The sequence below is a fragment of the Cyanistes caeruleus genome, chromosome 5 (genome assembly GCF_971803275.1).
Source record: "Cyanistes caeruleus chromosome 5, bCyaCae1.hap1.1, whole genome shotgun sequence".
In the NCBI taxonomy this organism is placed as follows: Eukaryota; Metazoa; Chordata; class Aves; order Passeriformes; family Paridae; genus Cyanistes; species Cyanistes caeruleus.
In genome coordinates, this window is record NC_141705.1 from 60,413,834 (window position 1) to 60,441,406 (window position 27,573).

The window sequence follows — 27,573 nt, forward strand, 5'->3', positions numbered from 1 at the left end:
GCACTCTAAATGCATTTCTCAACCCCCCAAAAAGGAAGCCCTTGTAGAGTGGAATTCAAACAACACACACGGGAGAGCAGCGTTGGCTGCCAGAACCACTGTCAGTGCTTGTTAACCCCGAAGGTTTCTGCAGTCTGGCCTTTGGAAAGCCTGAGGGTGACAGGTATAGGCAGATGCCCCACATGCTCAGACATCAGTGATCAGAATCCTTGTTCTTCCCCTCCAGGAGGAACTTCCCTGTGAGTCTTGTCTTTGTTCACGGCAGCATTCAAAAGATTGTTGGGAAACGTGGCTGTGTGAGTCGCCACAGGCAGGCAACTGGAGCAAGCACAAAAGCATGGCAAAGAATTACTTCATTTCACTATCTCTCTAAGCTGTTCCTACTTCATGAAACAATGTAGAAAAGGGAGGTAGTTCTTTCTTGGGATGACTGGTGTTTTGGGATATCATCCTTCTCACCACAGTTTCATTTTCATGGCACATACCACCCCCATCTCTTCTTTTGCAAGGCAAAAACGCATTCCCCTCAGTAACCACAAAGCTTTCCAAAGGTAACCAAAAGAACTTACAACTGTATTTGAAACAAAAATATGATGCAGCTTCTTTGCATTGAACTATAAAGTAAAACAAAAACAACAAAATTGTTCCTAAGGCTTCAAAGGAGCAGAGAACTTGGAACTATTTACATCCTGGAGAACCACTTAAGGCCCTTGGGTTCCAGTCTGGGTCACTGCAAACTCTGCCTCATTCAGTGTATGAGGGCAGGCCGGCTCTTGGTCATCTTGCTTTGTTCAGCTTTGTTCAGCAGAAAAGGCTGGAACAAAAGGAGGGAGAGAGAAAAGATTTGGTTGGATTCATCCAACAGGCATATCGAGATGGCAGAGGACAATGACTGCAGTCACTTTACTCCAAGAGGACTTGCAAAGCCTTTTGACTCTCAGCAGCTGCCTCTTTATGGAGAGCATTCTTACAGCTTTTCTGCCCTTCTACCAGACACATCCTGCTCATTTTCTTTTGCAAGCTTGCCAGCAGATCATGGCAATGCATCCCTTTGCCCAGAGGGGCCCACACAACTTGGTGTTCTATGGAAAATGACACTGCAAAGGCCCCATGGGATGGCAGGTTACAGCTCTTGAGTCTTCCCCACTGCTTGCACCACAGGAAAACACAACATTTGTAATGGCTAAATTGTACAATTAAAAACATAGCAGCAGTTCTAGGAATTCCTTTTGGCCAATAGTGGTCACAAGCCTAGAAAGGAGTGTGAACTCTGGCAGCAACAAGCAGCACCTGATAGCTCTCCACCTTGTTTCACCACTGCTCATTGACATCATTTTTAGTGGGCTTCTCAAAGTTTCCAAGAACACACCAAGCAGTGAATCCCAGCTCACGGGTTGCAGCATCAGGAATGAAATTCAACCCCAGGAGAAGGCTCAGGTGTGAGGCTGCACTTCTTGCCTGACTCTGCTGTGCATGGCACAGTCCTCTCCCCTCTTTCAGCACCCACTCTTCCCATGCTTTGGTCCCTACTCACTGCACACTTGCTCTCCAGCTGCTCTGCCTTGGCACACCTGATGCTGCACAGAGGACAATTTGACACAGAGCACAGCACCATCCCCAAGCTGACCCAGAGCCCTCTCTCTGCCCAAAAGCATTTTAACTCGGGAAAAGGGAGGCAGGAATTAAAGCTCTTCCATTCCTACCTCAATTGCAACCTCCCTTCCTGCAGCCAAACATCAGCCCCAACGCCTCTGTGCTTTCACAGAATGTCAGAAGGGAAAGGCTCCTTTCCCTTACCCGCCTGCACCTACAGAGCTGCTTTCTGCACTGCTTGCTTCCAGCTTGTAAAGGCCAATCTGCAGCATTTCAAGTGGCAGGAGGGACACGATGGTAGAAGCAAACTCCCGAGTATCAGGACAGGAGATACAGTTCTTTGTCTTACCCCTCTGAACAGGGACTTAGATTTACACATCTTTCTGGCATCCCAGCACTGCATACTCACTTCAGTTTGTTGGTGCCTTTGCTTGCTGGAAGCTGACATCTGTTGGGATTCTTTTCATTTCTTCTTCTTTTTGGGAAAATCCCCGTTGTCTTCTCTCTAACAGGAAGAAAGAAAATAGGAAAAATTCACTCAGGTCCTTGAAGTTCAAATAAAGTAGAGACCAGTTTGAAAGATTCTGGTTGAAAAGAGAAAAAATAACACACTGGAACTCACAAAGTGGAAACCCAAGCACAGCAGGCAGGGATTTCACGTCCACTGGCAAGTAACCGAAAATGACATTTCACCTTCTTTTGCTTGGATAGGTGATATGTTTTCTAATGGCAAGGACAGATCTCCTGAGCACCTCCTTGATAATTGTAATAAAATGTAAGGCCCTTCCATTGCTGAAAATAAACATTTCATCTGTTCTGGGTGGGCCATTCTTCTTTCCACTCCATCATGATTGTAGAGAAATGTTTTCAGACTCCTGGTGGCAAAGTCAGGACCTGTAAGCATATCTGTTTTGGGATACTCCCCATCAATGGGAAGGAAAAGCTACGGTCACAGGCGAGTGAGATCCCTCAGATAGCCCAGATGTGCAGGGGCTTCTGATGTTATTACCAAAAATCTGAGAGGGGTGAAATTGCAAAAATGCAGTGAAAATTGCTGCCTTTGTCTTCCAGAAGAACTGGAAGCATTAAGGAAAAGAGTCAATCAATGAAAACTTTTTATAGGTTTTAGAGCATTGGTTCTAAAGCATCAAGTGTGCAAATCATCAGCTCACCTGAATGAGAAACTTCCGAATCCTTTGCTACCAGTCAAGAAAATGTAAAAGAAAGTGCCCTTATCAATTAGCATTACCCACAGCGTGACTGCTGATAGCCAGAAGCATCCCAGGACTTTCGTGTGTACCTCCCAGAGTGCAGACACACAAGGAACCATTCAGCAGCTTCTCCACAAGGCTGCTGTCAAGGAGTTCTCCTTCCAGACTGCACTCACGTCTGGGATACAGGCTCTGAGTTGGGATTTCCTGCAGTCAGACACTAGATTGCAATGGATGACATGCCAGACACCAAATAGTTCCTCTCCTGGCTCTTGGAGACAGCAGCAGAAGTGGCAGATTGACTGCCTGCTTCCCTTTCTGCCCCTGCTCTGCATGAGGGGGAACTTTTGGGCTCGCTCCAGTTTCCTCACCATTTCCCTACTCTTCTTTATTCTTAACTCAGGAAGCTCAGAAAATGACAAAGTTAAAAAACCCACACAGGAAGCAAAGTTATTCCTCCGGCCCTGCTGAGCCACCTGTTCTGGGAGGAGGAACAGAAAGGGAGACAGGCCCTGCAATGTCCACAGGGAGTGCCCATCACTGCAAGGCCTGCAGCCAACTCCTTGTGCACCTGACCTCCCAGTGCTGTACGGGAGTCAGCAGTGACTCTGGGAGTCAGCTTCCCAAAAAACACTTGAGAGCAACGACCACCTCCGAGTTTGAAATGAAGGCCTGTCTTGGAATTCCAGGGAAAGCCACTGCAATGGCTGAGGCACTCTGCAAAGGGGTCTCTGCAAAGCCCCTGACTACACACAGCTGTAAAAGTCTCCGGGGCACCAAATGTCAAAGGGTTCAGATCTTTTCCCCAGGATGAGGACTGATGAGCAGAGAGACGGCTTTTGTCTTCAGACTTAGGATGTTTGTTTTACCTTATCTACTTTACATTTTTACAGATAGTAAGTACTTCCACACACTAACCTACAAGCTACAAACAGAGAATGTGGGCTCTGTCCACAAGGCCTTTTAAGCATAAACCATCCAGTTATCAAATGCCAACCCATTTACTTATACTTTTAACCCAATAACCAAACACCCATGTTCTGCACTGCATACCTTTCCATCCAATCACCCCATACCAGCCAAAACCATGGAGAAGAAAGAAGAAAGGCAAAGACAATCCAACACCCAAGAACCTACACCTTGTCTCTTATTCACTACTACATCTCAAACTCTAAACTCTGTCTTTTTCACCCAGTGAATTATCATAATGCTATCTAATTCACACATTGACATTCCCAGCTCCTCCACTCAATTTTACAAGCCTTCTCCATGGTCTTAAGTCCAACCCTGTGTTCTCTCAAGTGCCGGAGCCGGTCAGCACAGATCAAAGGGACATTTTCTGTGCCTGGGACTCCAACACACAGCCACTTCTTAGGCATCACTGCTGGCATCACAGCAGCTCCAGGGAAATCCAAACAAGCGCTTTGACTATTTATCCATCTGCCAAGTGCTTCAGATACCTACTGTTTTTGATGCAGGAACACAAGAATGGGCCACCACCAAGCTACAAAGCTCAGCTTGGGCTGAAACCCAGAGAAACCCAGCAGTGCTGGCAGGGGCTGGGCAGCCACAAGCTGCCAAAACCTCCTCTGGCAGAGGACAGCTGAGGTTTTGTTTTCTCAGGAAACCAGGATCCCAAGAAAACACTAATAGCACCAAAACACACAAAACAACAGCTTACAAGGCTTTCCGTTTTCTCAGAAGGGTATTGGTGACCAATGGGAATCAGCTGTGGGAACATTCCCCTTACAGGTTTGATAACACCCTTACAGGAGATCAATCATGGCTTTAGTGCCAACGTATGAAGTGGAAACTCCACTTGGGTTTTTCAAACACCACCTTGGTCATTGTCCAAATCCACCTCCCCCTGCCCCTCTCACCTTCCTCTCTCCAGGGGACTCCTCTGAACTCCTCATGGCTCTCCTCTTCAAGTCTGGCTTCCTTGAAGGTGAGAGCAACTTCTCTCCAGGAGACAAGGGCACCTTCTCCTTGTGCAAATCCCAAGGCCGGTGGCCACTGGGAATAATGGTGTCACGTTAATCTGTTTGCTTAAGCTCTTTAAGATCTTTTCCAACCTCAACAATTTCATGAGTAGATCATGAAATAATAATTCTTCAGTTGGGGAAAATTCCCTGCATTGAGGTTTTCTGAGAAAAATCTGACTGATAGCCCAAATGTTTGTTCATTCCAGGTTCTTTCAAGTATCTGCCCGGCAGAGGTGGAAACACGGTCTGTTTACTTACGATGTTCTTGGCTGAGAACTCGGCCACCTTCCTGACGCTCTGCCTGCCTGCTCTGGAAAGCAACAAAGGAAAAGGTTGCATTTCTTTACCCTGTGGTCTCTGAACAAGAGATTAGAGAGTCACTCTCTTCCAGGAGGTATTTGTCAAAAAGGTTGTTCATCACCCCAGATGGGAGTTTCCTAACTAAATAGTGCTTGTCCTCTGCTGAGCTGCTACCTTGAGTTCTACGTAATGATTGCTTACAGTTTCTTGAGCCATTCCTAAATTCATCCCTGTTCAGCAAAGCAGAGGAAATCACACTGCTTAATCAGTGGGAACGCTTGATGGTCTCTGCCACATCTAACACACAAAATTACCTGTCAGCACAGAAAGAACTGGGTTTCCTTTGCATTTCTCTTTATTCTGTTTCTGTGCTGCAGATCCATCAGGTTGGGATTCCTAGAAGTAAAGGACAAAGTAGCTTAGCATGTACCTTAACACCACATCTCCTGACATCAAACCTGTGTTAATGGCACATTAGGGGCATGTGCATTTTTGAATAAATAGTTTTAAAACTTTCTAAGAGCTGCCAAAGAGCTGAAGTGAACTTCTGCTAAGCAGAAAGATCTCTTGGCATTGATCAGAAGCCCTGGCAAAAATGGGCTGGGGTACCTTTCCTGCCAATGGAAGTCTGCACATCTCTGCTCTTGTAGGCGTCTGAAGAGGTGACAGGAGAGGTGGCAGTGAGCTGCTCATTTCCTGGAAAGACAGGGAGAGAAGCAGCTCTCAACTTCTATTTTATCTCCACCCATTTCCTTAATAAATGCAAAACATAAACAAACACAGAGATCTGCTTTTTAAGAGAACTCACTCTCAAAATTTCTTCAATTGATGGCACATCAATGGGCTTCCTTTCCTGAAACATGAATGAGGGAAACAGGAGGAGTTTATTCTGGTGTTCCAGTAATGTCAGGTTCTTGGCAAACCTTTGCTAACCAACAGCTCTATAAATGTCCTGCAAGTGTATTAGTCCTAAAATGAGAGTAAGGATGAAATGGCCCATCTGAAGGGCAGTTAATAACAGAGAGCAGGCATGGACAGAGCTGTCAACTCCTCCTCGGAGATGTCTGTATTCCCTTTGGAATGTGGCAGTCAGGGAGCACTGTTGCCACGTCTAAACTACTGCTACTACTCCTACACCTCTCACCTCTGCCTGCAATGGAAATTTGCAAGTCTCTGTTCTAGCAGGTGACTGCAGAGGTGGCAGGAGAGGTGGCAGGCAGCTGCTCATTTCCTGGAAAGAGTGGGAGAGAAACAGCTCCCAGCACTTTTTGCTGATGCACACAGAGGGAGTTTCACCCTTCCCAGAGTCAGAGGGATCCACCTCCTCATGGATTTGCACAAGCTTCCCCATGGAGATCTGATATTGAAGAGCACCCACCTTCAATATTCCTTCAATGGACTGCACATAAATGTGCACAATGGGCTGAAAGAAGAAAGAGGGAAGCAGTGTGAGTATGTTTGGGTATTTTACTGATTGATAGAAACAGCAAACATTTCCTTACCAACTGCTCTAGAAAGGTCAGACAAGTCCATGCATAATGAAATGCCAGTAAGGATTAACAGCACTATCTAAAAGGCAGTGAGGAGCAGAGACCAGGCAGAGGAAGAGCTGAAGCCGCTAAGATCACCTGCTGCAACATCAATGTCTGCCTTCCCTGGCAGTCAGGAAACACTGTTTCCATTCCTGACTTTTTATTACTGTAGTAAGAAAGAATGTTCCTGCAGGCTGCTCCCTTTTTAAAATATCACTTTTCTTTAGTTGCTCTTGAAGCAGCTAAGCTTTGCCTGCAAAGGCACAGGCAGCCTCTGCATTTCCAAGAGTTGAGCAAAAAGTTTCAGTAGTTAAGATAAAACAGTTAGAAATAATATTTCCCAATTCTAGAGAAATTCTCACTTCAATTCTAGAGAAGGAGAAGTGTTTGTCATTCACCCAAATAACATCAGACTGATTCTTCTGAAGTAAAAATACACCCTGGCTAAAATGCAACCCTTGCACAGTGCACTTGGTGCTTGGCTTCCAGTCCAAAGCACAGCTCCTGCTTTTGTAACTCAGGCTGGCTCCAGACTGGGTCCTCCTGCCAAGATTGAGCTTTTGCTCAGCAAAACCTTGACCATCATCACTTGGGCTCCTGGAAAGACATCCTACTACTTATTACACACAACAATTGTGTGCAGAGAAAGGTCAGGCCTTCTGGCACAGGAGCTTTTCTGAAGGACTAAACCAGAGAGCACAAACTTCAAACTCAGCCCAGCTTATGGACAAGCTCTGCAAGGTTGCTTTGGTTCTGGGGAGCATTTCTGGCACAAGGAAAGCACCCACACTGGGAGCTCCTGCAAGACAGAGCAGACCCTCCATCTCTTTTCAGGCAGCTTCACGGGATGCCTTGTCCTTCTCCCTAAGGACAGAAGTGCTCTTGAGTTGTTCTGAAATTCAGCTTTTTGGAACCTGACATGGCAAAAACTGCAGATGACCTCAGGTTGTCTTGACTTTGGAGTTGGCCTTTTTTATGGATTTAGTTTTCTTTTTGGTGGTTTTTTATTGTTTGTTTGTTTTTTGGGTTTTGTTGTGTTGTTTGGTTTGGGGTTTTGTTTGTGTTCTTTTTGCTTTTTTTTTCTTTCTTTATCGGTTGTGATTTTTTTTGGACTCTTCTTTTAAAGTTCACTCCAAGAAAGATGCCACATTTCTGTTCCTTTATGCACACTGACACTTCCTAATTGGGCCCTGTCATCAAGCCTCTCCCACATGACATGAACAAGGAAGTTGGCTTTACAAACCCCTTTGTTAAGGGGCTGGAAGAAGAGCTAAAACCTGGCACAAGAGGACATGGGATACATCTCAGCATCATGGATGCTGCAGTTTGAAGGCTTCTCCCAGTTCATTTGGAAAGATACCTTAAAGAGACTGTGGTGACACTGGAGAGCGAAGGTTCTGCTTTGGAAAAGAGGGGAAAGGGCTGTTCAATATCTCTGTGAAGGCCAAGCGAGTCCCTGCATGCCTATGCCCTGTGGATTCATTCCCTCTGCACTGGATCTGCTTGCCTGTTCCATCTGTAAGGCTCAATTTTCAGTGCTGCCAGGAAAAGAAGCTGTCAATAAGGAATTCCCACCTGCAGGTGATGTGCACCTTAGACATTCAATGAGCCAAAAGCCTGGGCTGGAAGAAATGGCTTTCCCAAGGGATGTCCAGGGAAGTCCCTGGAAAAACCCAGTTTGGCATGTGGCTGTTCAGTACACCTGAGGCCAAAGCCTTTCATTCAGATGGAATTCAAAGCAGGAGGAGGGAAGAACAGCAGAGTTTCTTCTGCTCTGGACCTCTTCACTGTCAGGGTCGCTGCAGGGTGTTACAGCGTGTGCCGCAAGGAACCTGTGAGTGCGACCTGCGTTCTCGGGGCTCGGAGAACACCGCTAGAAATTGCTGATGATAAAAGGGAAGGGTGTCCTGGTTTAGGGCTAATTTGGGAGAAAACCTCCAGTGGGGCTCCCCCCCCGGGAAGCAAACCCACGTGGCCCTTTTCACCCCACCCCCCAACCGGTTTGGGAAGATTTCTCTGAGAGAAGTGGAAAAAACCTGTTTATTTCACAGGCACAGCACTACCCAGCACAAAAATGAATGATATCAAATTACAAAACCTCTCGCCCTTCAGAAGACATGACAAACTTCAGAGGGTCTCTTTCCTGTGGGTGTTTGAACTGTTATCAGTCCCTCTGGCACTGGAAAATGCCGCTGCCAAGGCTGGGCTCCCGGTAGTCCACGGGTGCAAGCTCCCGGTGCTCCCCCGAGTCCCCAGTCCAGAGTAGGTTCGATTTGTTTCAGATAAAGGGAAAGAAAACAGTCCAGGAAGACCTCTCTGCTCCGGTTAGTTGGAAAGCCAAGGCGATCTGTGTCTTGTTGTCTGTCTGTGCTGTAGTCTAAACTCTTGATGCGGGGGGAGCAAGTACAGTCTGATAACAGACTTGGTGCTTCTTTTCCACTCACTTTTACTCTCAGATGGAATTTTAAGAATACAGAACCTGTGTCTGGGTTAGGTGGACGAATGGGGATACAATTTACCATCATAATCAACCCAGGACAAAGGGACAGGTCCTTGTTGGAGTATCCAAAGACTGTTTATTCAAAGGATAACAGCCTCACATGAATTCAGGGATGAGAACAGGATCGGACTCAGGGCACAGGTTAAACACAGGGACAAATGGGGTGGGTCTGAGGGTCGAGGTCCAACAGGGACAAGGGAAAATGCTGCAGGGAGTGGCTAAAGACCGGGAGAATGGATTGGAATAACAGGGTGTGATAGATTGGCATTTAAGAAAACAAAGAGAAACACCTGATGAAGTTAAAACCGCTGGAGGCTGATGGGAGTTTTTCTCCTGGCCAACTACTGGCCATTTCTAAGAATTAACAGCAGTTTTGACCACTGAAACGTGAGATCAACCTGTGAACACCAACTTAAGCCTGGGAATTTCTTTGTCTCTTTGTTTCCTGGCTGTGAAAGGTAACAGAGCTCCAGCTGGCTTCCCGTTCCCCTGCCCAGCCCATGCGGCCCAGGCAGGATCTGGGCTGGGCCTGCGGTGGCTCCCGGCCGGGAGATGGGGCCTGCGGGGCTTCTCCCGGGCCCAGGCCGGGCCAGGCCGCTCCCTGGCTTGGCTGCAGTTTTTGCTGTGACTGAATTCACCAGAGACTGACGAGTAAAGAAAGAAAAAAGCTCTTGACCAGCGACTGGCTGAGACAGTGACCACACTCTCCAGAGCAGCAATGAAGAATCTTCCATCACAGACAACTCCAGCCGCTGCTCCGGCAGAGATCACAGAACCATCTACAAAGCCTGGGTAAGATTTCAAGCCTTTCATTACCCAGATGAGACTTGCAGATTAATCCTTTTATCCAGAGAAAGAGAGTAATCAACATGTAAAGAGACTTGATAAACTATTAGAGACAGCAAAGAAAAGAATTAATCTTCAGAAGAGGTAGAGAATAAGGTGATGCTTTAATTAAGCTAAAATATTTTTCTGTTAAAGTTATGAAGATGGACAATTGTGTTCTGAAAAGACTTCTGTAATTAATGACAGAGTATATTAGGAGGAATAGAGTAGTACAAAATGTGGATTATGAGCAAAAAGTAAAGTGATTGTGATACAGTGAGGTGCTGGAACAGAGTGAGGAGAAGTAGTAGTTGAAGATTTGGGGCCTTGAGAGGCAAAGAGAAAACTTCTGTTTCCAGGGAAGCTCACAGAGACAGATGAAGAGAACTTTTGCCTTTGAATAACTTATCCTTATAAAATGACATCCCTAGGCTCAGGACCCATAAAACACCTCAGAAGGACATCAAATGGGAGGAGAAAATCTGATGACAGATTTCCGGGCAGCTGGCATCAGAGAAATAGAAAGCTATAACAGAAATAGTTGTCTTGTGAGAAACCCGTAGATTAGCAGAAGACTTCTCTTTCTCTACAAAGACTGATGAAAAGACTCTAGCAGGAATGGGGACTGTTTTAAACACCAAAATTCCAAAGTTTTTTGTCTCTATGTTGTCATGTGAACAAGGAAATGGTTGGGTAGTGGGGAAAAAGGAGTTTTCTGGAAGTTTTATTCTGGTGTTCTTATTCTTATAGTTTTGTTAATAAACTCTCTTTATTCCTTTTAAGTTTTAAGCCTGTTTTGCTCTTGTTCTAATCCATATCTCACAGCAAGAAATAAGTATGTTTTCTAGTGATTTTTTTAGTTACTGATTTAAAACCACGACACAGGGGTGCAGCAATGCAGCAAACAGAGCCAATGGGAGTTAAGAGAAGGAAGAACATTCTTGGAAGGGGACATAAAACAGGGGCTGAACGGAGGTGACACTGATTTCCACAAACTACTAGAACACCAGGACGCAAAAGGCACCAACATGTGACTGCAAAGGCCCTGGGAAAAAGGTTTTCCACACCCACACCTAGGGGTGTGCCTGCTGTCCCGTGCTGTCCCCACCAGGGTCGACATGTTCCTGCAACAGGCACCTAGGCCTCCACAGCAGGGCAGGAGTCTCCCCACAGCTCTTGTTTCACCTAAAACAGGAGGAAGGGATGAGCTTTCAGCCAAAGGCCCCAATGATCAGGCTTCCCAGGATCCTTTCTCTGCCTGAATCTCTCTCCCCCATTCAGCATAGCTCACAGGATGTATCCTAAGAGCCAAGCCGCCAAGCCCTGTTCCCCAGTCACCTCTCCCATGCTGGACACCCAGCACACAGGCCATAGATCATGGGCTGCAGCCTCACTGGTTCTTCCTCCTCCTCCCTCTCCAGGCTTCAGCACTACAGGACTGTCTTATCAAAGACTGGTTCATCACTGAGACCAACCCAAAGGAAGAAAATAAGAAAACGACAGGACTGAAACAAGCAGAAAACTTAAGAAGGAATTTTTCCCGTACAGAGCCAGTACTTAAAACACCCATGAACAGAAATCAGTCACTCCAGGCCACAGCCCAGAGATCCCGCTGGCAGAGGAGGATCATTCAGCATATTCATTCAAAGTTTCATCTCTCAGCTCCAAAATGGACTAAGCCTGGAGTGAAAACCCCACGAGAGCTAGACAATGATTCCAAAGGACAAGGGGAACACTTCCAGGTTAGGCTTCAGAAGTCCAAGAAGTTTTATTTACTGACAAAATCCAGAAGGGAAGCAGAGAACAAGAAATGTCTGGTGCTGCTACACAGGTCTCAAGGGGACACGTGAACAGTGACAGTATTTAAGGTGTCCTCTCCTGAATGCTTTTGCTGACAATCAAGAGAAAATGGGGTTGGAGCTTGCACACAGATGCACATAGATGCTTCAAATGTTCATGCAAAACATCACATTTAGAGTTCACAAGTGTAACAAAAGTGTGAGTCCCTTAAGCATTTTCCATTCCTCCGCCTCCTCTGGCTCAAACATGGCACAGCTCTACAAATACAGAGCCTACTGAAAACAGTGGAAAAGAGGAAAGAGAAGTTTGCTGCCACTTTGGGCCACTCAGAAACACTGAGAAGCACAATGGCCCTGAAAGCATGGGGCTGGTTTCCCTTTGGTAGCAATGGGAATTTGGAAGCCTAGTCACAAGATAGCTAGGCCTGAGCCTTTGGACAAGGGGAGCTCAGGAAAGGCAACTACCAGCTAGAGGGAGGAGTGGCTCTGGTTACCTGGGATGACTTGTCAGTCTGGCTCTTGAAGTGCTCTAGAGAGTGTTACTACAGTCACAAACTGAGAGGAGGGCTGATCTTACAACTACAGCTTTTATCTCTGCTTCTCCTCAGCCCTCCCCAAAACACATTTTCAGGGAGGGCAACATCTGCTGGGTGGACAGCAGCTGAGCAATGTACTTTTGCCCCAGCCATTTCCTTCATGTGTGCAGAACATAAGCAAATACAAAGATCCATTATGGGAGAGCACCAACCTTCAAAGTTTTTTCAGTAGATGGCACATCAGTGGGCTGCTCTTTCTGAAACAAGAACAAGAGAGGCAGAAAGAGTTAATTTGGGTTTTTTACTAATTGACATCTACTCAGCCAGCATTTGCTTACCAACAGCTCTACAAATGTCAAGCAAGTCCATTACAAATGAAATGCTAGAAGAATGAAAAGGCCCATCTGAAGGGGAATTGGGAATTGAGAGCAGGTAGCAAGGCAGCTGAAATCCCCACAGTCACCTCCTCTTCCTCTAGGAAAAATGTCTGTGCTCCCTTTGGAACCTGTTAGTTGCGAAACACTGTTTCCATTCTTCAACTACTACTACAAGTTACTAGTGCTACTGCTACTACTTCTACTATTACTAGTTTTTCTTTTCATTACTGTTATTGCAATTATGTAACTATGTTTGTACAGTCTTCTCCCTTGATGGAATTTAGCTTTGAAGCAGTTAAGCTTTGCCTTCAAAGACACCAGCTCCCTCTGCATTTAAATGAGTTTTGAAAAAGCTTCCTTTGTTAAAACAACAACAACAACAAAAAAGTCAGGAATAATAGTTCCCAATTCTTTTAAGCCAGTTGTAAAAAATGAGGAATATTTGCCATTGACCCAAATCAAATGAGACTCCTTATTGTTCTGAACTCCACAGCAGTCAGGACAAGACGCTGACTTTCGACACATCCGGAAAGGTGCGCCACAGTTTATGCAAATTCTGGCTGATTTTAGACATCCTCATCTTTCCCACACCGGATTTCCAAATCCCCAACTACCATTTCTCACTCTCTCATTTCTTGGCAAAGTACTGAATTTAGCAGCCAGATTTGGATCAGTGGATTTTCTCCATGGCCACCCAGAGACACACTATGGACAGAAGTTGGATTTGGGCTGCCCCAAAGAGCTGAGTCCACCCCCAGCTGATGGCAGAACCTGGCAGGGACTCCACTCATCTCTCAGAAACACTGTTTCTGGGCACCCCCTCCTTCTCCTCCCTCAGCACACACTCCAAGGAAGATGCAGCATCCCTGCTCCTTTCTTCACACCGATACTCCTGAACTGGGCTTCCAAGCAGCAAGGACAAACACTGCCCATTGCTGGTGGCCTGAGGGCTGATTGCAGCACTTTGCAAATCTTCCAAGAGACCGAGGCCCAAAATGGAGCTTGATCTTTTTGGCACTTGACACTAAAGAATGGCTCCTGCACTGCTTTACTTCTCCCAGCATCCTCTCATTTTCCACAAGATATTGCCTGCAATCCTTTACATCCCATCAAGTACCCTTTTCTTGGAAAAGCTGACTGCAGCCTTCAGCTCTTCCTTCTCTTTCCAAAGGTCAAACACATTTTGAAAACCATCTCTGTGGCTCTCCCAGCCCAGCTGCTTTGCCTCAGCACCGTGGGCACCTACATTCCGTAGGGCACGGTAATATCCCAGTGCTGAAGGATGATGCTGGCAAAACCCCAAAATGCACCTGGGAACCAAGTGCCTTGGAGCTCTGGGGAGGCTGAGCCACGAGGCAGGCAGGGCCTGTGTGCTGGTCCCTTGGCCTTGAGGGACTGCCAACAACAGAGAGCCCCAACAATTGCACTCACCTTGACAGGCTCAGGCAGGATTTTGGACTGTGGAGCTTTGCCTTCTGACCCTCGATTTGAGAGACTGTCATGGCTGTCATAGTTCCTCTCAGGATTAGGTGTGAGCTCTAGTGATTGTGTTGAGCATTCCCTCCATCTGTCCTCATGTGAAAGGTTTGTCTTCCTGGAGGCCGGCCTATGACTGTGGCTTTTCGACTGGGCTTGGGGCTTGTTTGGAATCCAGATGGGATTCTGAGGGGACTCGTGGCTCAGAAGCACCTTGGAGTCCTGATCGCCCAGCAGGTTCTTAATGCGCCTTGACAGCTCATCTTCTTTATAGGTCTGCAACAGAATAACAGAGGGGCAAATGTCACAAACACCCCAAGCAAGAGACCTTGCTCAGTATCTTCATGGAATCACCATGCATCCCCACAAAGGAAGTCAGGCAAGCTCAATGAAGCAGATGGAAAGATGTGCTGTGTCTGCAGGGATTGGGCTCAAGTCTGCTACGGCCCATGCAGAAGACACGGCTCTCCTCTCCCAGGCCAAGCCTCCTTCCTCCTCTCCATACAACCTTCAGCCCACTCCCATTACCTTGTAGGGTCTGGCAAAGAGAGGAGTCTTCCCCAGGAATGGATCTTTCTCCTCTGGAGCCACCTGCCTCCTTCGCCTCTCTTGCTCCAGGAAGCGGAGCAAATCTCTGTTGTTGTTGCAGCTTCCAGCCCGAGACAGAGAAAGGAGAGTTAACACTTGACCCCTGTTTATGCTGTGTGCAGAACCTGGGGCTTTCCCACAAGGGCACATGTCCAGCACCAAAGCAATGCTGAAATGCACGGGATGCTGACAGCACACAGATCAGTTCTGTTCAGCGTGTGCTCTGTCCCAGAGCAAAGAGACACACAAGGGACAGCAGGCATCCTCCTCAGGGATTGCTGCACCTGATCCCAGCCACCAAGACAGGTGGGAAGGGAAAAACTGTCCCCCCATTTCCTTGTGATACAAATGGAGAAGCAGTCACTGGGGATGATGATGAGCACATGAGCGGCCAAATCCACTTGCAATAATCAATGGCAGAAAATGCCATGCTTGTTCTCCTTCAGACCTCTCACCCCACTCTCCCCCTGAGAATCAAAGACAATCCTCTCTTTTCATCGTGTTGACACTTTCAAGGACTGAACTTTGTCCACTTTCTGAACCGCCATGGAAACTCACTCTCTACTTTCAATGGATATTTGGAAAGCTGTGTACCTGGAAAATCATGTAGCTGCATTTAAAGACATGCCATCAACACATTTAGAAGGAAGATCCCAGAAATTAAGAAAAGTCCACATCAAATCCTCCTCTTCATCCTCAGCCACATATGCATGTACTCAATTCCAGCAGCCCCACATCCTAACACCAATAAAGCTGTGCCCCACTGAAGGAAACCACATCCTTTAAACTGTCCCTGCTCTGTGAAAGACTATTGAAGAAAGAGTGAAACTATGGTTCTGATATTTGTGGACATTGGAGAAGGAAAAGCATGCAGGCACAGAGGATGCAGGTATCTGTTTCTACTCTACTGCCGAGTCTGTTCGATACATCCAATTCCGAGATTCTCCTTGCCTATCCAACTTCACAAGTGCCAAGATTACATTGAATTAATTCCTACCTCTTGTCACTGATCTGGTTGTGAGTCGGTTCCATTCCAAAGCCTCCGTTTGAGTCAGCTTCTCTGGAAGAGAACAAACAGATATTCACCATCTGCACGAGGACAGGCCTAAAGCAGGGCTCAAGATCTCCAGGGACTCAGAGCCTGGACTGCACAACTGGGAGTCATTGCAGTGCTCCTAAACATAAAGCAGGCAAACATGGGGATTGCACGAAACTGAGAATGGCAGAACCAAGAGATGCACTTTGCCCTTCCCCCAGCAGTGATGCTGCCTTTCAGCTCAGCTCTTAACTCCAGATCTGGCCAGGAGCATGACAGACCAGGCCACTGCTCCAGGCTCTGGGCTGTTTACTCCCATTTTAAGAATACAAGTGCCCTAGGAACCCTGCCTTTACACAAGCAAATGGGCCTGACATGAATGGCAGCTTTTGTGGAAAGGGGAAGGAAAGAAAAGGCAGGCAAGAAAAAGCCCTGAAAAGGCAGCTCTAGTTGGAAAGATAACAAGATTCTATCTGCAGAAGTAAACAATCTCAAACAGGTGGATATAGCATGGAAAACATTTATATTTCAGGGTGTGACATTCATTTGCAGCATCTCACACTCCGGAGAGAACAGAATGATTTCTCGCTGGGCATGAGGAGGCAACAGGAGAATTGTGTGAAGTCTAGTGAACCACCCCGCTTAGGGCAACAGGAGCACAGACACTTGGGGGAAGAGGTGAAGCAGCAGAGCTCTAGGCCACAGCTTTAACAACCAGGCAAGGCACCAGCATGGAACCATTCTGCCAGCCACGGGCCACTGCAGATGGGAATCCTGTCAGACCCCCACCTTCTCCTGCAGCTGGGAAACCTAAGAATAGACACTCACACTAAGCTTGGAGGACACATCTGGAAGCAAACAAACACCCCATCTTTCTTCCCTTTCACAGTCATGAAATCCTTGATGTTGGCTGGAAAATAAACTGCCTTAAAAGAACAAGGTTCCCACTTGAATTTCAAGTTAAATGAAGGTGGGAGAAGTTGGAAGCGCATACAGAGAGAAGTCATTCCATCTTTCTTCCAGCTTCTGTTGAATGGACCTGGCATTGACATCAGCTGGGCAGAGCAAGATGCACGCAAACGTGTGAATCAACAGCGTGGCAGGGAAGCCTGCTCTGTCACCAGTTTTTCCTTACCATGGCCACAAAGCACACAAGTGGCCAGCAGGTAAACTGAGATTTCACTAAACAGTGCAAAAGTTTTGCAAACGCCCTTGACAAGGCCAGGGTTTTGACCACACTGACGCTCCATGGATCTGAGGGTGCACAGGAGGCGTTAACCTGACACTATTCCCACAAGGTACAAACGCTCTTGCAACCAAGGTGTGCTTCTCAACACAAGCTTTTCTCCCTGTCAAGAGGAAAGCAGGCACCCAAGTGACCCTGATGGGAATTCTTACAAGCTTTTGACAGTGCTTTATTTGGCCAGGCTCATGTCTGCATCCTTTTGTAGGACATATTTGATTGCTCTTCTTTCAGCCTTCACCATCCAGCCCCAGACAACGAGCTGCTCTAATGGAACAAGGAAGCCTGCAAGCTGCTTGGAAAATTAAACCTTTTTGTACCCATCTCAAGAGCTTCTCCTCTAAATGTTGCTATCACTAAGCTTTCCACAATATTTTTATGAGCAAAGCTTGATGTTTGGCATACAGTCAGTTATTCAAAAAGTCAACTTGACATACAGTCATGGGACACACTGAATTTGTAGCACCAGAGAACCATAAATCTATAGAACCACAGAATCTTTTAGGTCGGAAAGGGCCTTAAATTTTCTCTTAGTTTCACTCCTCTGCCATGGGCAGGGACACCTTTCACTAGACCGGGTTTCTCAGAGGCCTGTCCAACCTGGCCTTGAATGCTATTCATCTATTTTGGTGGCCATTGTACTAACATAAATATAAGATATGAATATACATAAAAGGCCATGGGAAGGAAAATGGCTTTGATACCTGTAATAGACTGCTATTGTTTGTTAATCAAATTCAATATGATTGCTGAAGCTGTTTTATACAATGTTAAGCTAAAACTGCAGAAAGGCCTAACCACAATATCCAACTGTATAAGCAAAAAGCTGAAGGTGCAGAAAGGCAGAACCACCATATCCAGCTGCACAAACTAGAATTAGAACATCTCCTTATTAGAAGGAGGGTTGCCTAACTGGTATAGGACCAAGGCCCACTCACAGACTGAGGAAGACTACAAGCCTTCATCTGACGACCACCGAGAGGCAGAAGAAGACCCCCTAGCAACAGGCAGTGCAGGCACCGACGCGATCCAGGAAGACACATATGCAGGAAGTGTATATAAAGGAAAACCTCCTCAGCTAAAGCGTGCACTTTGGGTGGAGCAGTGTCTCCCCGGGCCGCCCCAGCTGCTGGTCTTTGCTTGCCTACTGCTTCCTGAATCAATAAAATTGATATTCATAAATGATTATTTAAATTGCCCCTTTTATTCAGTCACCACAATTTATAACAATTTTGGTGCCCTGACTCAGATCCACATATCTGTGGTTTAGAAGTCCCCCCTTTGGGGACACACCCTATCTTAGGATAGCCCTGGTGTGGGGGGTTCCTATTCCCCAGACCTGGTATTCCGGACCCCAAGTGAAATTCGGTAAGCAAGCAAATGGAATCTGCAGAACCCCTTAAATTTTGTGCATGAGGACCAAGCCAAGACTCCGGATGGGGCAAGTACAGAATTGGGAATCCGTTAGGTTGGGGTTGGTGATCCCAGAGTCCAGTGTCTGAGAGGTCTCCTGGAGACCAAGCGAGAGCGGAGCCCTTCATTAGTGCGTTTCCCACAGTCCGCAAGGACCTGGGCCACTGCACCTGTGGGACAAGCCCTCCATAAAACCCAGTTTGTGGCTACATCTTGGCCAGTTACAAGGAAGAGGATGGAAAAAATAGAGGATTGGCAAGAAAGAGCCCTGGATGAGTTGTTGAGAGAGGCTCAGAAAGTGTATGTAAGGCGGGAGGAGGAGTTCCAGAAAAGGCAGACTAGGTTGCTGGTGGCTGCGGTGTGGGAGGGGGTCAGTAAACCGAGAAAAGGGAGGGTTTACTAAGGGACCCCAAGGGTCTAGAAAAGCTGTTGGGAAAAGAGATTGGAGTGAAGTTGAATGTTTTTACTGTCACAAGAAAGGGGATTTGAAGGAGGATTGTAGAAAGGGAATTCAAGAGAAGAAGCTATTTGAACAGGATTAGAGGGGTCAGGGGCTCTATCTATTTGGGGAGCCATAGAAAATCATCAGAGCCCTTGATAAAGTTGAAAGCGAGTACCTCAGCAAGAGGTACTCGAATTTTTGGTAGACTCTGGGGCAGAGTGGTCCACTGTCCAACAAGTACCTAAAGGATGTAAACCTTCATCAAAAAACATCCAAGATGTGGGGGCCAGTAGAGAACCTTTTTTGTTCCCCAAAATTGAGAATGTACTGTTAGAATCAGAGTGTAAATTTGGAGCTGGACCATTGTCATTAGTTCCTGAAGCAGATTATCATTTGCTGGGACGGGATTGTAAGTATGGTATACTCCTGAAACTGTAGGGAAATTGAATATTGAACCTTTTGAAGTAGTAATTAAGAACCCTGAAATCCCTGTAAGAATAAAACAATACCCCATTTCCCAAGAAAGGAGAAGAGGGTTGAAACCTGAAATCAAGAGGCTGCTACAAAAAGGTCTCTTGGAACCTTGCATGTTGCCCTACAATACCTCGATTTTACCAGTTCTAAAGCCGGATGGCCACTATAGATTGGTGCATGATTTGTGGGAAATAAATAAACGGACTGTGACCCCTTTCCCTGTGGTTGCAAATCCACATACACTGTTAAGTCAACTAAACCCCAAATATCAGTGGTACTCGGTTATAGGCTTAAAAGATGCATTTTGGGCATGTCCTCTTAAGGAGGAGTGCAGAGGTTATTTTGCCTTTGAGTGGGAAGATCCCGATACCCATAGGAAACAGCAATTAAGATGGACTGTACTCCCTCAAGGATTTAGCAAGTCACCTCATTTGTTTGGTCAGGCTTTGGAACAAATTCTGTGGGATTATGAATTAGGGACGGGGATGGTTTTATTACAATATGTGGGCAATTTATTAATTGCAGGCAAAAATGAAGCAAGTGTTAGAGCAGAAAGCATGAAATTGTTAAACTTCCTGAGTTAACAGGGACTTAAACTGACCAGATCAAAACTGCAATTTGTGGAAGAGGAAGTGAAATATTTAGGACATTGGATTACAAAAGGATGTAAGAAGTTAGATCCTGAACAGGTAAAAGGCATTTTAGCATTAGAACTCCCCAAAAGTAAGAGGCACATTAGACAAGTGTTGGGGTTGTTGGGATACTGTAGGCAATGGATTTTAGCAGAAAAGTTCAATTTTTGTATCAGCAGTTCATGGGAGAAGGAGCAATAAAATGGAGCAAAGAGGACTGTCAGGCTTTTAAGAAGCTGAAGGAAGATTTAATCCAGGCTCCAGTGCTCAGCCTCCCTGACGTTAGGAGACCATTTTATTTGTTTGTGGATAGCCAGGAGGCAACTGCTTATGGAGTATTGACCCAGGAGTGGGCAGGGAAAAAAAGTCTGTGGGATATCTTTCCAAATTGTTAGACCCCGTAAGCCGAGGATGGCCCTCATGCTTACAAGCAATTGTGGCTGTAGCCTTATTAGTAGAAGAAGCCAGCAAAGTTACTTTTGGGAGTAAGCTGAAGGTATTAACTCCACATAATGTCTGGGGAATTTTACAACAAAAAGCTGAAAAATGGATTACAGATGCACGGTTATTAAAGAATGAAGGAATTTTGATTCAGTCCCCCAACTTGGAAACAGAAACAACATCTTTACATAATCCAGTGCAATTTTTGTATGGGGAATCTGAAAAAAGACATATCTCACGATTGGATCCAGTGTATAGAACAGCAAACCAAAATTAGAGATTTGGAAGATAGTGCGCTGGAAGAGGGGGAGAGAACATTTTTGTAGATGGGTCTTCTAGAATAGTAGATGGAGAAAGGAGGTCAGGATATGCATTAGTTAATGGAGACACCCTTAAAGTGATTGAATCAAGTCTGTTAAGTCAGGCCTGGTCTGCACAGGTATGTGAATTATATGCAGTACTACAGGCATTAAAACTATGAAAAGGGAAAAGGGAACTACATACACAGACTCAAAATATGCTTTTAGGTTGGTACATACATTTGGAAAAATTTGGGAAGAGAGAGGTCTCATTAACTCCCAAGAGAAAGGATTGGTGCACAGGGAGTTAATAAGGCAAACTTGAGAGGCCTTAGGAGGACCCATGGCAATTGCAGTGGTCCATGTGAGAGGACACCAGAGAGGAGTAACCACTGAAATGGGAGGTAATAATTTGGCAGATGAAGAAGCAAAAAAAGTGGCAATACTGGTTTTTAAACAGCCAGAAAATAAAAATAGATCCTTAAATAGGAACACTTATCCGTTTAAATTATCCTTTAGTAAACAGGAGGAAGAAATATTTAAGAAAGAAGGATTTATTAAAAAGGGAAATCAGTGGTTCCTCCCCAGTGGTAGAGAAGTCCTTCCAAAAGGGCTCGCTTGGAAAATACTCAGGAATATTCATCATAAAACACATGCTCGTTGGTTGCTAAGAGCATTAGTGGATCAGTTTACCAATAAATATATGTGTATGGGTATTTATAATTTGGCCAAACAGTTAGCAGGGGCTTGTATGACATGCCAAAAAGTTTAATAAACAGCACCTAAAAGACAAAGTCTGGGAGGAGGAGAGCTAGTAATCAGAACCTTTGCCCGAGTACAAGTGGATTTCACCGAACTCCCCAAAGTGGAAGATACTGTTATTTGTTAGTTAGAGTTGATCACCTCACCCACTATGTGGAAGCAGCTCCCACAGCCCTTGCGACTGCACAGACAGTAATAAAAGCTTTCTTAGGGCAAATAATCCCCTGATATGGGATAGTAGAAGTTATAGATTCAGACTGGAGACCACATTTTACTTCAAAAAATAATAAAACACGCTCTGGAACATTCAGGCATAAAATGGGATTATCATACTCCTTATCATCCCCAAAGCACTGGGATGGTAGAGAGAGTGATGGGGAAATAAAGAAGCAGATAACCAAGCTGATGCTAGAAACCCGACTATCCTGGGTAAGATGTGTGCCGTTAGCCCTTTTAAACATCCACACTCAGCCCAGGACTGATACGGGAATTTCACCCTTTGAAATGTTATTTGGCATGCCATATGATATGGAAATACCTCCAGAGCAGCAGGTATTAGAAAACCAGCTGTTAAATGAATATGTTTGAAGTCTAATGGAAAGAAGGAATGAACTGAGAAAACACGGACTGATTACCCAGAGATCTCCCCAGAATGCACCTATTCACCATGTACAACCTGGAGACTCTGTCCTCACTAAAGCTTGGAAAGAAATCTCTCTCACCCCTAAATGGGAAGGTCCTTTTCTCCTTTTGCTCACCACAGATACAGCTGTACGGACTGCTGAAAGAGAATGGACACACGCCAGCCGGACCAAGGGTCCAGTCGCTGATGCACAGGAAGTTGTTCCCCAACCTGATGAACTGAAAGTCCAGTTAAAACGTAAAACTAATGAGTGATGTGTTTTGTCCTGAGCTTGATTGCATTTGCTACCCTTTTATTTGCTTTAGGTGTAAGTTGTGTAAGGACAATTGGGGGGGACATTGTAGAACAGGATATCCCCCGAGAAAAAATTGTGGAGAAGGCTACAATTGTGAAAGGTTATTAACTTCAACCTATGTAGAGCAAGCGGCGAACATGGGGCAACTTCAAAAGGGGTCCCTTGAGTGGTGGAAAATATACGCACATGGAATCCATCCAGAAAAAGTGTGCACACCCTAATTCATCCAGAAGCGCACCTAATATATTAGGTGTCATGAGGTGACTTTACCTTTAAGGTAGTTGTGAGAGCTAAGGAAGTTAAAGTTGCTGGGGACTGAAAGGAGTCTCTTCTCCTGACCAATTATGGGTCATTACTGGGGATTGACAGCAATTTTAACCATTGAAAAGGGAGATCAACTTGTGAACCCTACCTTAAGATGTAAAGTCAGGGTACTTGGGTGCTCTTTGTTTCCTGGCTGTGAAGGGTGGTGGAGCTCCAGGCCTCCCGTTCCCTGCCCAGGCCATGCGGCCAGGCGGGGACTGGGCTGGGCCCAGCGTCTCCCAGCCGGGAGATGCGGGCATGCAGAAGGCTTTCCCCGGGCCGGGCCGATCTCTGGCTTGGCTGCAGGTTTTGCTGTAACTAAATTCACTAGAAACTGCCAAGTAAAGAAAAGGGCTCTGAACCTGCAGCAAGCAGAGACAGCGACCACACTCTCCAGAGCATCTATGAAGAACCTTCCATCGCAGACAGCTCCCGCTCCTGTTTGGCAGAGATCACCAAACCATCTACAAAAGCCTGGGTAAGATTTTATCTCTTTCATTACTCAGATGAGACTTGCAGATTAATCTTTTTATCCAGAGAGAGAGAAAGAGAGTGATTAACATGAAAAGAGACTTTATAAACTACCAGTGACAGGAAAGAAGCTTCAGAAAAGGTAGAGAATTAAGAAGATGCTTTAATTGAGCTGAAATATCTTTCTGTTAAAACTATAGAGATGGACAATGAAGTCCTGAAAAGAACTCCTTTAATTCATGATAAAGTATGTAGGGAGGAATGAAGTGTTCAAAGTGTAAATTTGAGTAAAAAGTAGAGTAATTGTGTTACAGTGAAGCGCTGGGAGATTTGAAGCCTTGAGAGGCAATGAGAAAACTGTTTTCTGGTGAAGCTCACAGAAACAGATGAAGAAGACTTTTTGCTTTTGAATAACTCATCCTTAAAATGCCATCCCTAGACTCATGGCCCATACACACCTCAGAGTGATGTGAAATGGGAGGAGTGAACTCTGATAACAGCAGTTCTGGAAAACTGACATTAGAGAAATGGAAAACTATAACAAAAATAGTTTTCTTGTGAGAAACTCTATAAATTAACAGGAAGAAACTTCTGTTTCTTTACAAAGACTGGTGAAAAGACTGTAGCAGAAATTGGGACTGTTTTAACCACCAAAGTTCCAAAGTTTTTGTCTCTGTTGTCATGTGAACAAGGGAATAGTGAGTAGATAAGAGATGAAAAGGTTTTCTGGAAGTTTATTCTGGTGTTCTTATTATTGTAGTTCGTTAATAAACTTTCTTTATTCCTTTTAAGTTTTATGCCTGTCTAGCTCTTGTTCTAATCCATATCTCACAGCAAGAAATAAGTAATTTTTTTGTTAGTTACTGGTTTAAAACCACGACATTAGGGAAATTGGAAATCATCACAGTGGTGTGCAGGAAACGCATACCCTGGGTAATGTGCTCAGCACCACAGGCAAAGAGTAAAAGTTGGGAAGTGTATGTGGCCCAGCATCAAGCCCAAGGGAGAGCCCCTGAAAAATACAACTGTTGCCAAGAAGATGGGACACCTTGCTGCTCCAAGCAAAGGAGTAGGCAGAGGAGGCAGAGACGTACAGAAACTGTGGGGAACGAACACTCCCGGGGCAGTGATCCAGAAAGCTCCCAAAACTGTGTCATACATACGTCCCTCTAAAAGACCACCTCGTTTCCCTACTGCACAGGTAAAACACTACATTATTGCTCCCCTCTGGTACCCACCAATTCTCCTGGGATACCCTTTGTGGATTTACTGTCTGTCAATTGTAATGGCTCAGCATGCCCACCAGCCTTTTCAATGGTCTCTTATTAGATGGAATGATCAAACTGTGCTCCAAAGCTATGTCAGAGCAGCACCTCCCTCCTTCACACCACAATTGTGTCAGCTAGTGCCTACAGAGATGTGCTGGAATCAAGAGAGTTTTTACATGTGTCCTGGCACTGGGCCTCCTTACTGTAATTATCCCGGGCATTACTACTGTGCCTACTGGGGGTGTGAGACTATGGCATCTAACTGGAAAACAGCAGGAGATAAATCTCTAACTGAGGGGTGGAGGCCAGCTGGATGCAAGCCTCCCTGGCCAGATCCCTCCAGGACCATGCAATTGGGCCGCTGGCAAGTGGTATTTCCGGACGGAAATTACACACACCTTTATGTCAATGTAACTAACCCTGAGGACAGAGGATGGGTTGTGGGAAAAACATGGGGAATGAGATACTGGGTATCAGGAACAGACAGGGGAGGCCTCTTTCTTATCAAAAAGGAATCTGCTTTAGAAGACCCCCAGCCAGAGGGTCCCAATCCTGTTATCAAACTGCTTATCAAGAACCATCCCAATTCTGTGATCAAGAACAATCCCCGCAAAAGAAAAAAGCTGACACCAACCGAGGGGTCCCCTAGAACTATGGCACCTCCAGTATACTGGACAGAAGCCTTGACTCCAGAGCAAGGCTTGGTAGGTCCCTTATGGAAAACAATGCAGGCTAGCTATGCCTTTTTAAATGCTACCCATTGTGAGCTGGCCCAGCACTGGTGGTTGTGCTATGATGTCAAGCCTCCTTACTATGAAGCCATCGGGACCCAGGAGCCATTTAACCAAAGCAATGTAAGCTATCCAACACAACGCAACTGGGAAGACTGGGGAAGTTAGGACTTACTTTACAAAATGTAAAGGGAGCTGGAACATGTGTAGGAAACATAACAAAAAGAATAAAAGGATTGTGTAAAAACACTCTAAAGGAACCTGAAAAGGCTCAAGGGAAATGGCTCATTCCTGTCAGTGGAGCACAGTGGATCTGCTCTTGAGTAGGTCCTATGGCCTGTTTATCTTTGGATGTATTTAATGGTTCCAGGGAATACTGCATACAGGTGATAATAATGCCATGGGTGCTATAGCACCCAGAGAGAGAGGTCCTTGACAGAGTTGAAAACAACAATCATAGGATACAAAAAAGGGAACCCTTAAATGCAATTACAATCGCCACACTTTTTGGAGTCAGAGCATTAGGGGCAGGATCTGGAATTGCATCCTTAGTGAATCAACAACAAGGGTTAACTAGCCTTCGGGCAGCAGTAGATGAGTATTTAGAAAGAATTGAAAAGTCTGTTTCAGCCTTTGAAAGACCTCTTACATCATTATCTGAAGTGGTATTCCAAAATCGAAGGGGAATGGATCTGTTGTTGTTAGAACAAGGAGGATTATGTGTAGCCCTTGGGGACCAATGTTGTGTTTATGCAGACCACACGGGAATAGAAAGAGATACTATGACAGAACTGCGGGAAGGATTAGAAAAAAGACACAAAGAAAGGGAACAGTGACGAAGCTGGTATGAGTCTTGGTTTTCTCAGTCACCCTGATTAACAACTCTGCTATCCACTTTAATGGGTCCAGTGGTTGTAGTATTGTTAAGCCTCACTCTTGGTCCCTGTCTAATCAATCGGGTAATATCAACAGCAAAAGGAAGATTGGAGGCAGCCCATCTGTTACTAATCCATCTACAATCAAAAAGGGAAGAGCCTGAAAGTGAGGTAATGTTAAATAGAGCAAGAGAGGTGTTAAAGAGGCCAGGCAACCCCAGGGCCGGTCTTTGCTTGCTTACTACTACCTGAATCAATAAAATTGATTTTCATAAATGATTATTTAAATTGCCCCTTTTATTCAGTCACAACAATTTATGACAATTCCTGAAAGTGGCAAAATAATGAATCAATAGCTTTGGCTTCACTTTGGGATGCGGGTTTTTCCACACAGGCTTTACCACCTCCCTCTGCAGTCCCTGCCTGCGACAGTTCAGCTCTAAGAGCGGCCCCTCACAGCTGCTCCCACTCCCAACGGGGCAATCCCAGGCCCCAGCTGGAGCACCTGCTGCAGGCACTGCCCAGGAAAAGGCCAGAGTTCCCCCAGCCACACATCTGCTGGCTGTGCCCACAAGCCTCTCCTTCTCAGTGCTGGCACCTTTTGGCAGCACACGGGGCAGAACCAAGGGGCCTTTGTGCTTCCCATGCCAGCCTCCTTTGCCAGCCACTGCCTGGCTCTCCTGCTCCTCACAGACACTTAGGATTAAAGCTGAGTCAGCAGCAGGCCCTCCTGCAACCTTGCCCTTTTCCACTTGGAAGTAATCTGTCCCCCTGCAGGCTGGGTAATTGGAATCCCAACTCTTTGCACAAAGAGGTCCTTAAAGGCCATTTTGCTGCTCAGTGACTCTTTTGCAGCAAAGTGCTGTCAGCGTGCAGAGGCAGGAGCAAGAGGCTGCATTTGAAGCAGCTGCTGTTGGTGGCCATTGCTGGAAGGCAGCAGAGACAGCCCAGGCTGGCCTGTTTGCCCCCTGGCAGCCAAGCGGAGAACTACCTGGCACAAGGAGGCCTTGCGGGCAAGGAATGCCTCCCCAATGGCGGTAGAGGTGCTGCGAACAGGCTTCCTGGCCAAGCAATGCTCTCGAATGCAGCTGCACTGCGCTCCGTGCTGCTGCAGCCCGCGGGCGCTGCCCAAGGACGGTTCTGCCGTTGGCAGGGCCCGGGTGACAACGGAGCGTCCCGGGCGTGGCCGTTCCGGTGTCCAGGTGCCGCGGGGGTCAGAGGGCACGGAACCCTGCTGGAGCCTGCCCGCAGCCCCTGCTGCACTGCGGGAACCCTGCCCTACCCGAGGGACAGCAGCACACCTTGGGCCGTGCCCAGGGCGGGGGCCAGCAGGGCCCTGTGCCAGCGAGCCCCCATGCCCTGGCCTGCAGCTGAGAAGGAGCCACTGAGGGAGCCCTCAGGGACCAGGGCCACAGCTGCAGCTGCTTTGTCCAAAGGCTCGGGTCATTCTGTGAGAAAACCTGGCAAGAAATTCAATGATGTGACATGCACAGGTCTTGTGGGCCTTGAGTACTGATGAAACC

At 46.1% G+C, this 27,573-nt stretch overlaps 1 protein-coding gene across 1 annotated transcript; it reads right to left on the bottom strand.

Moving 5' to 3' along the window:
* Positions 1 to 552: 552 nt before the first annotated feature.
* On the bottom strand, positions 553 to 27,180 carry LOC147653171 (uncharacterized). Its single transcript, XM_086889673.1, has 14 exons — positions 27,042 to 27,180; positions 15,720 to 15,782; positions 14,663 to 14,783; positions 14,090 to 14,410; positions 12,494 to 12,538; positions 6,468 to 6,512; positions 6,234 to 6,320; positions 5,898 to 5,942; positions 5,699 to 5,785; positions 5,404 to 5,485; positions 5,048 to 5,099; positions 4,685 to 4,820; positions 2,003 to 2,098; positions 553 to 814 (listed from the first exon to the last, which is right to left on the bottom strand). The coding sequence occupies exons 2-13, from the start codon at positions 15,752 to 15,754 to the stop codon at positions 2,057 to 2,059; spliced, it is 1,098 nt and encodes a 365-aa protein (XP_086745799.1). The 5' UTR covers positions 15,755 to 15,782; positions 27,042 to 27,180; the 3' UTR covers positions 553 to 814; positions 2,003 to 2,056.
* Positions 27,181 to 27,573: the final 393 nt, after the last annotated feature.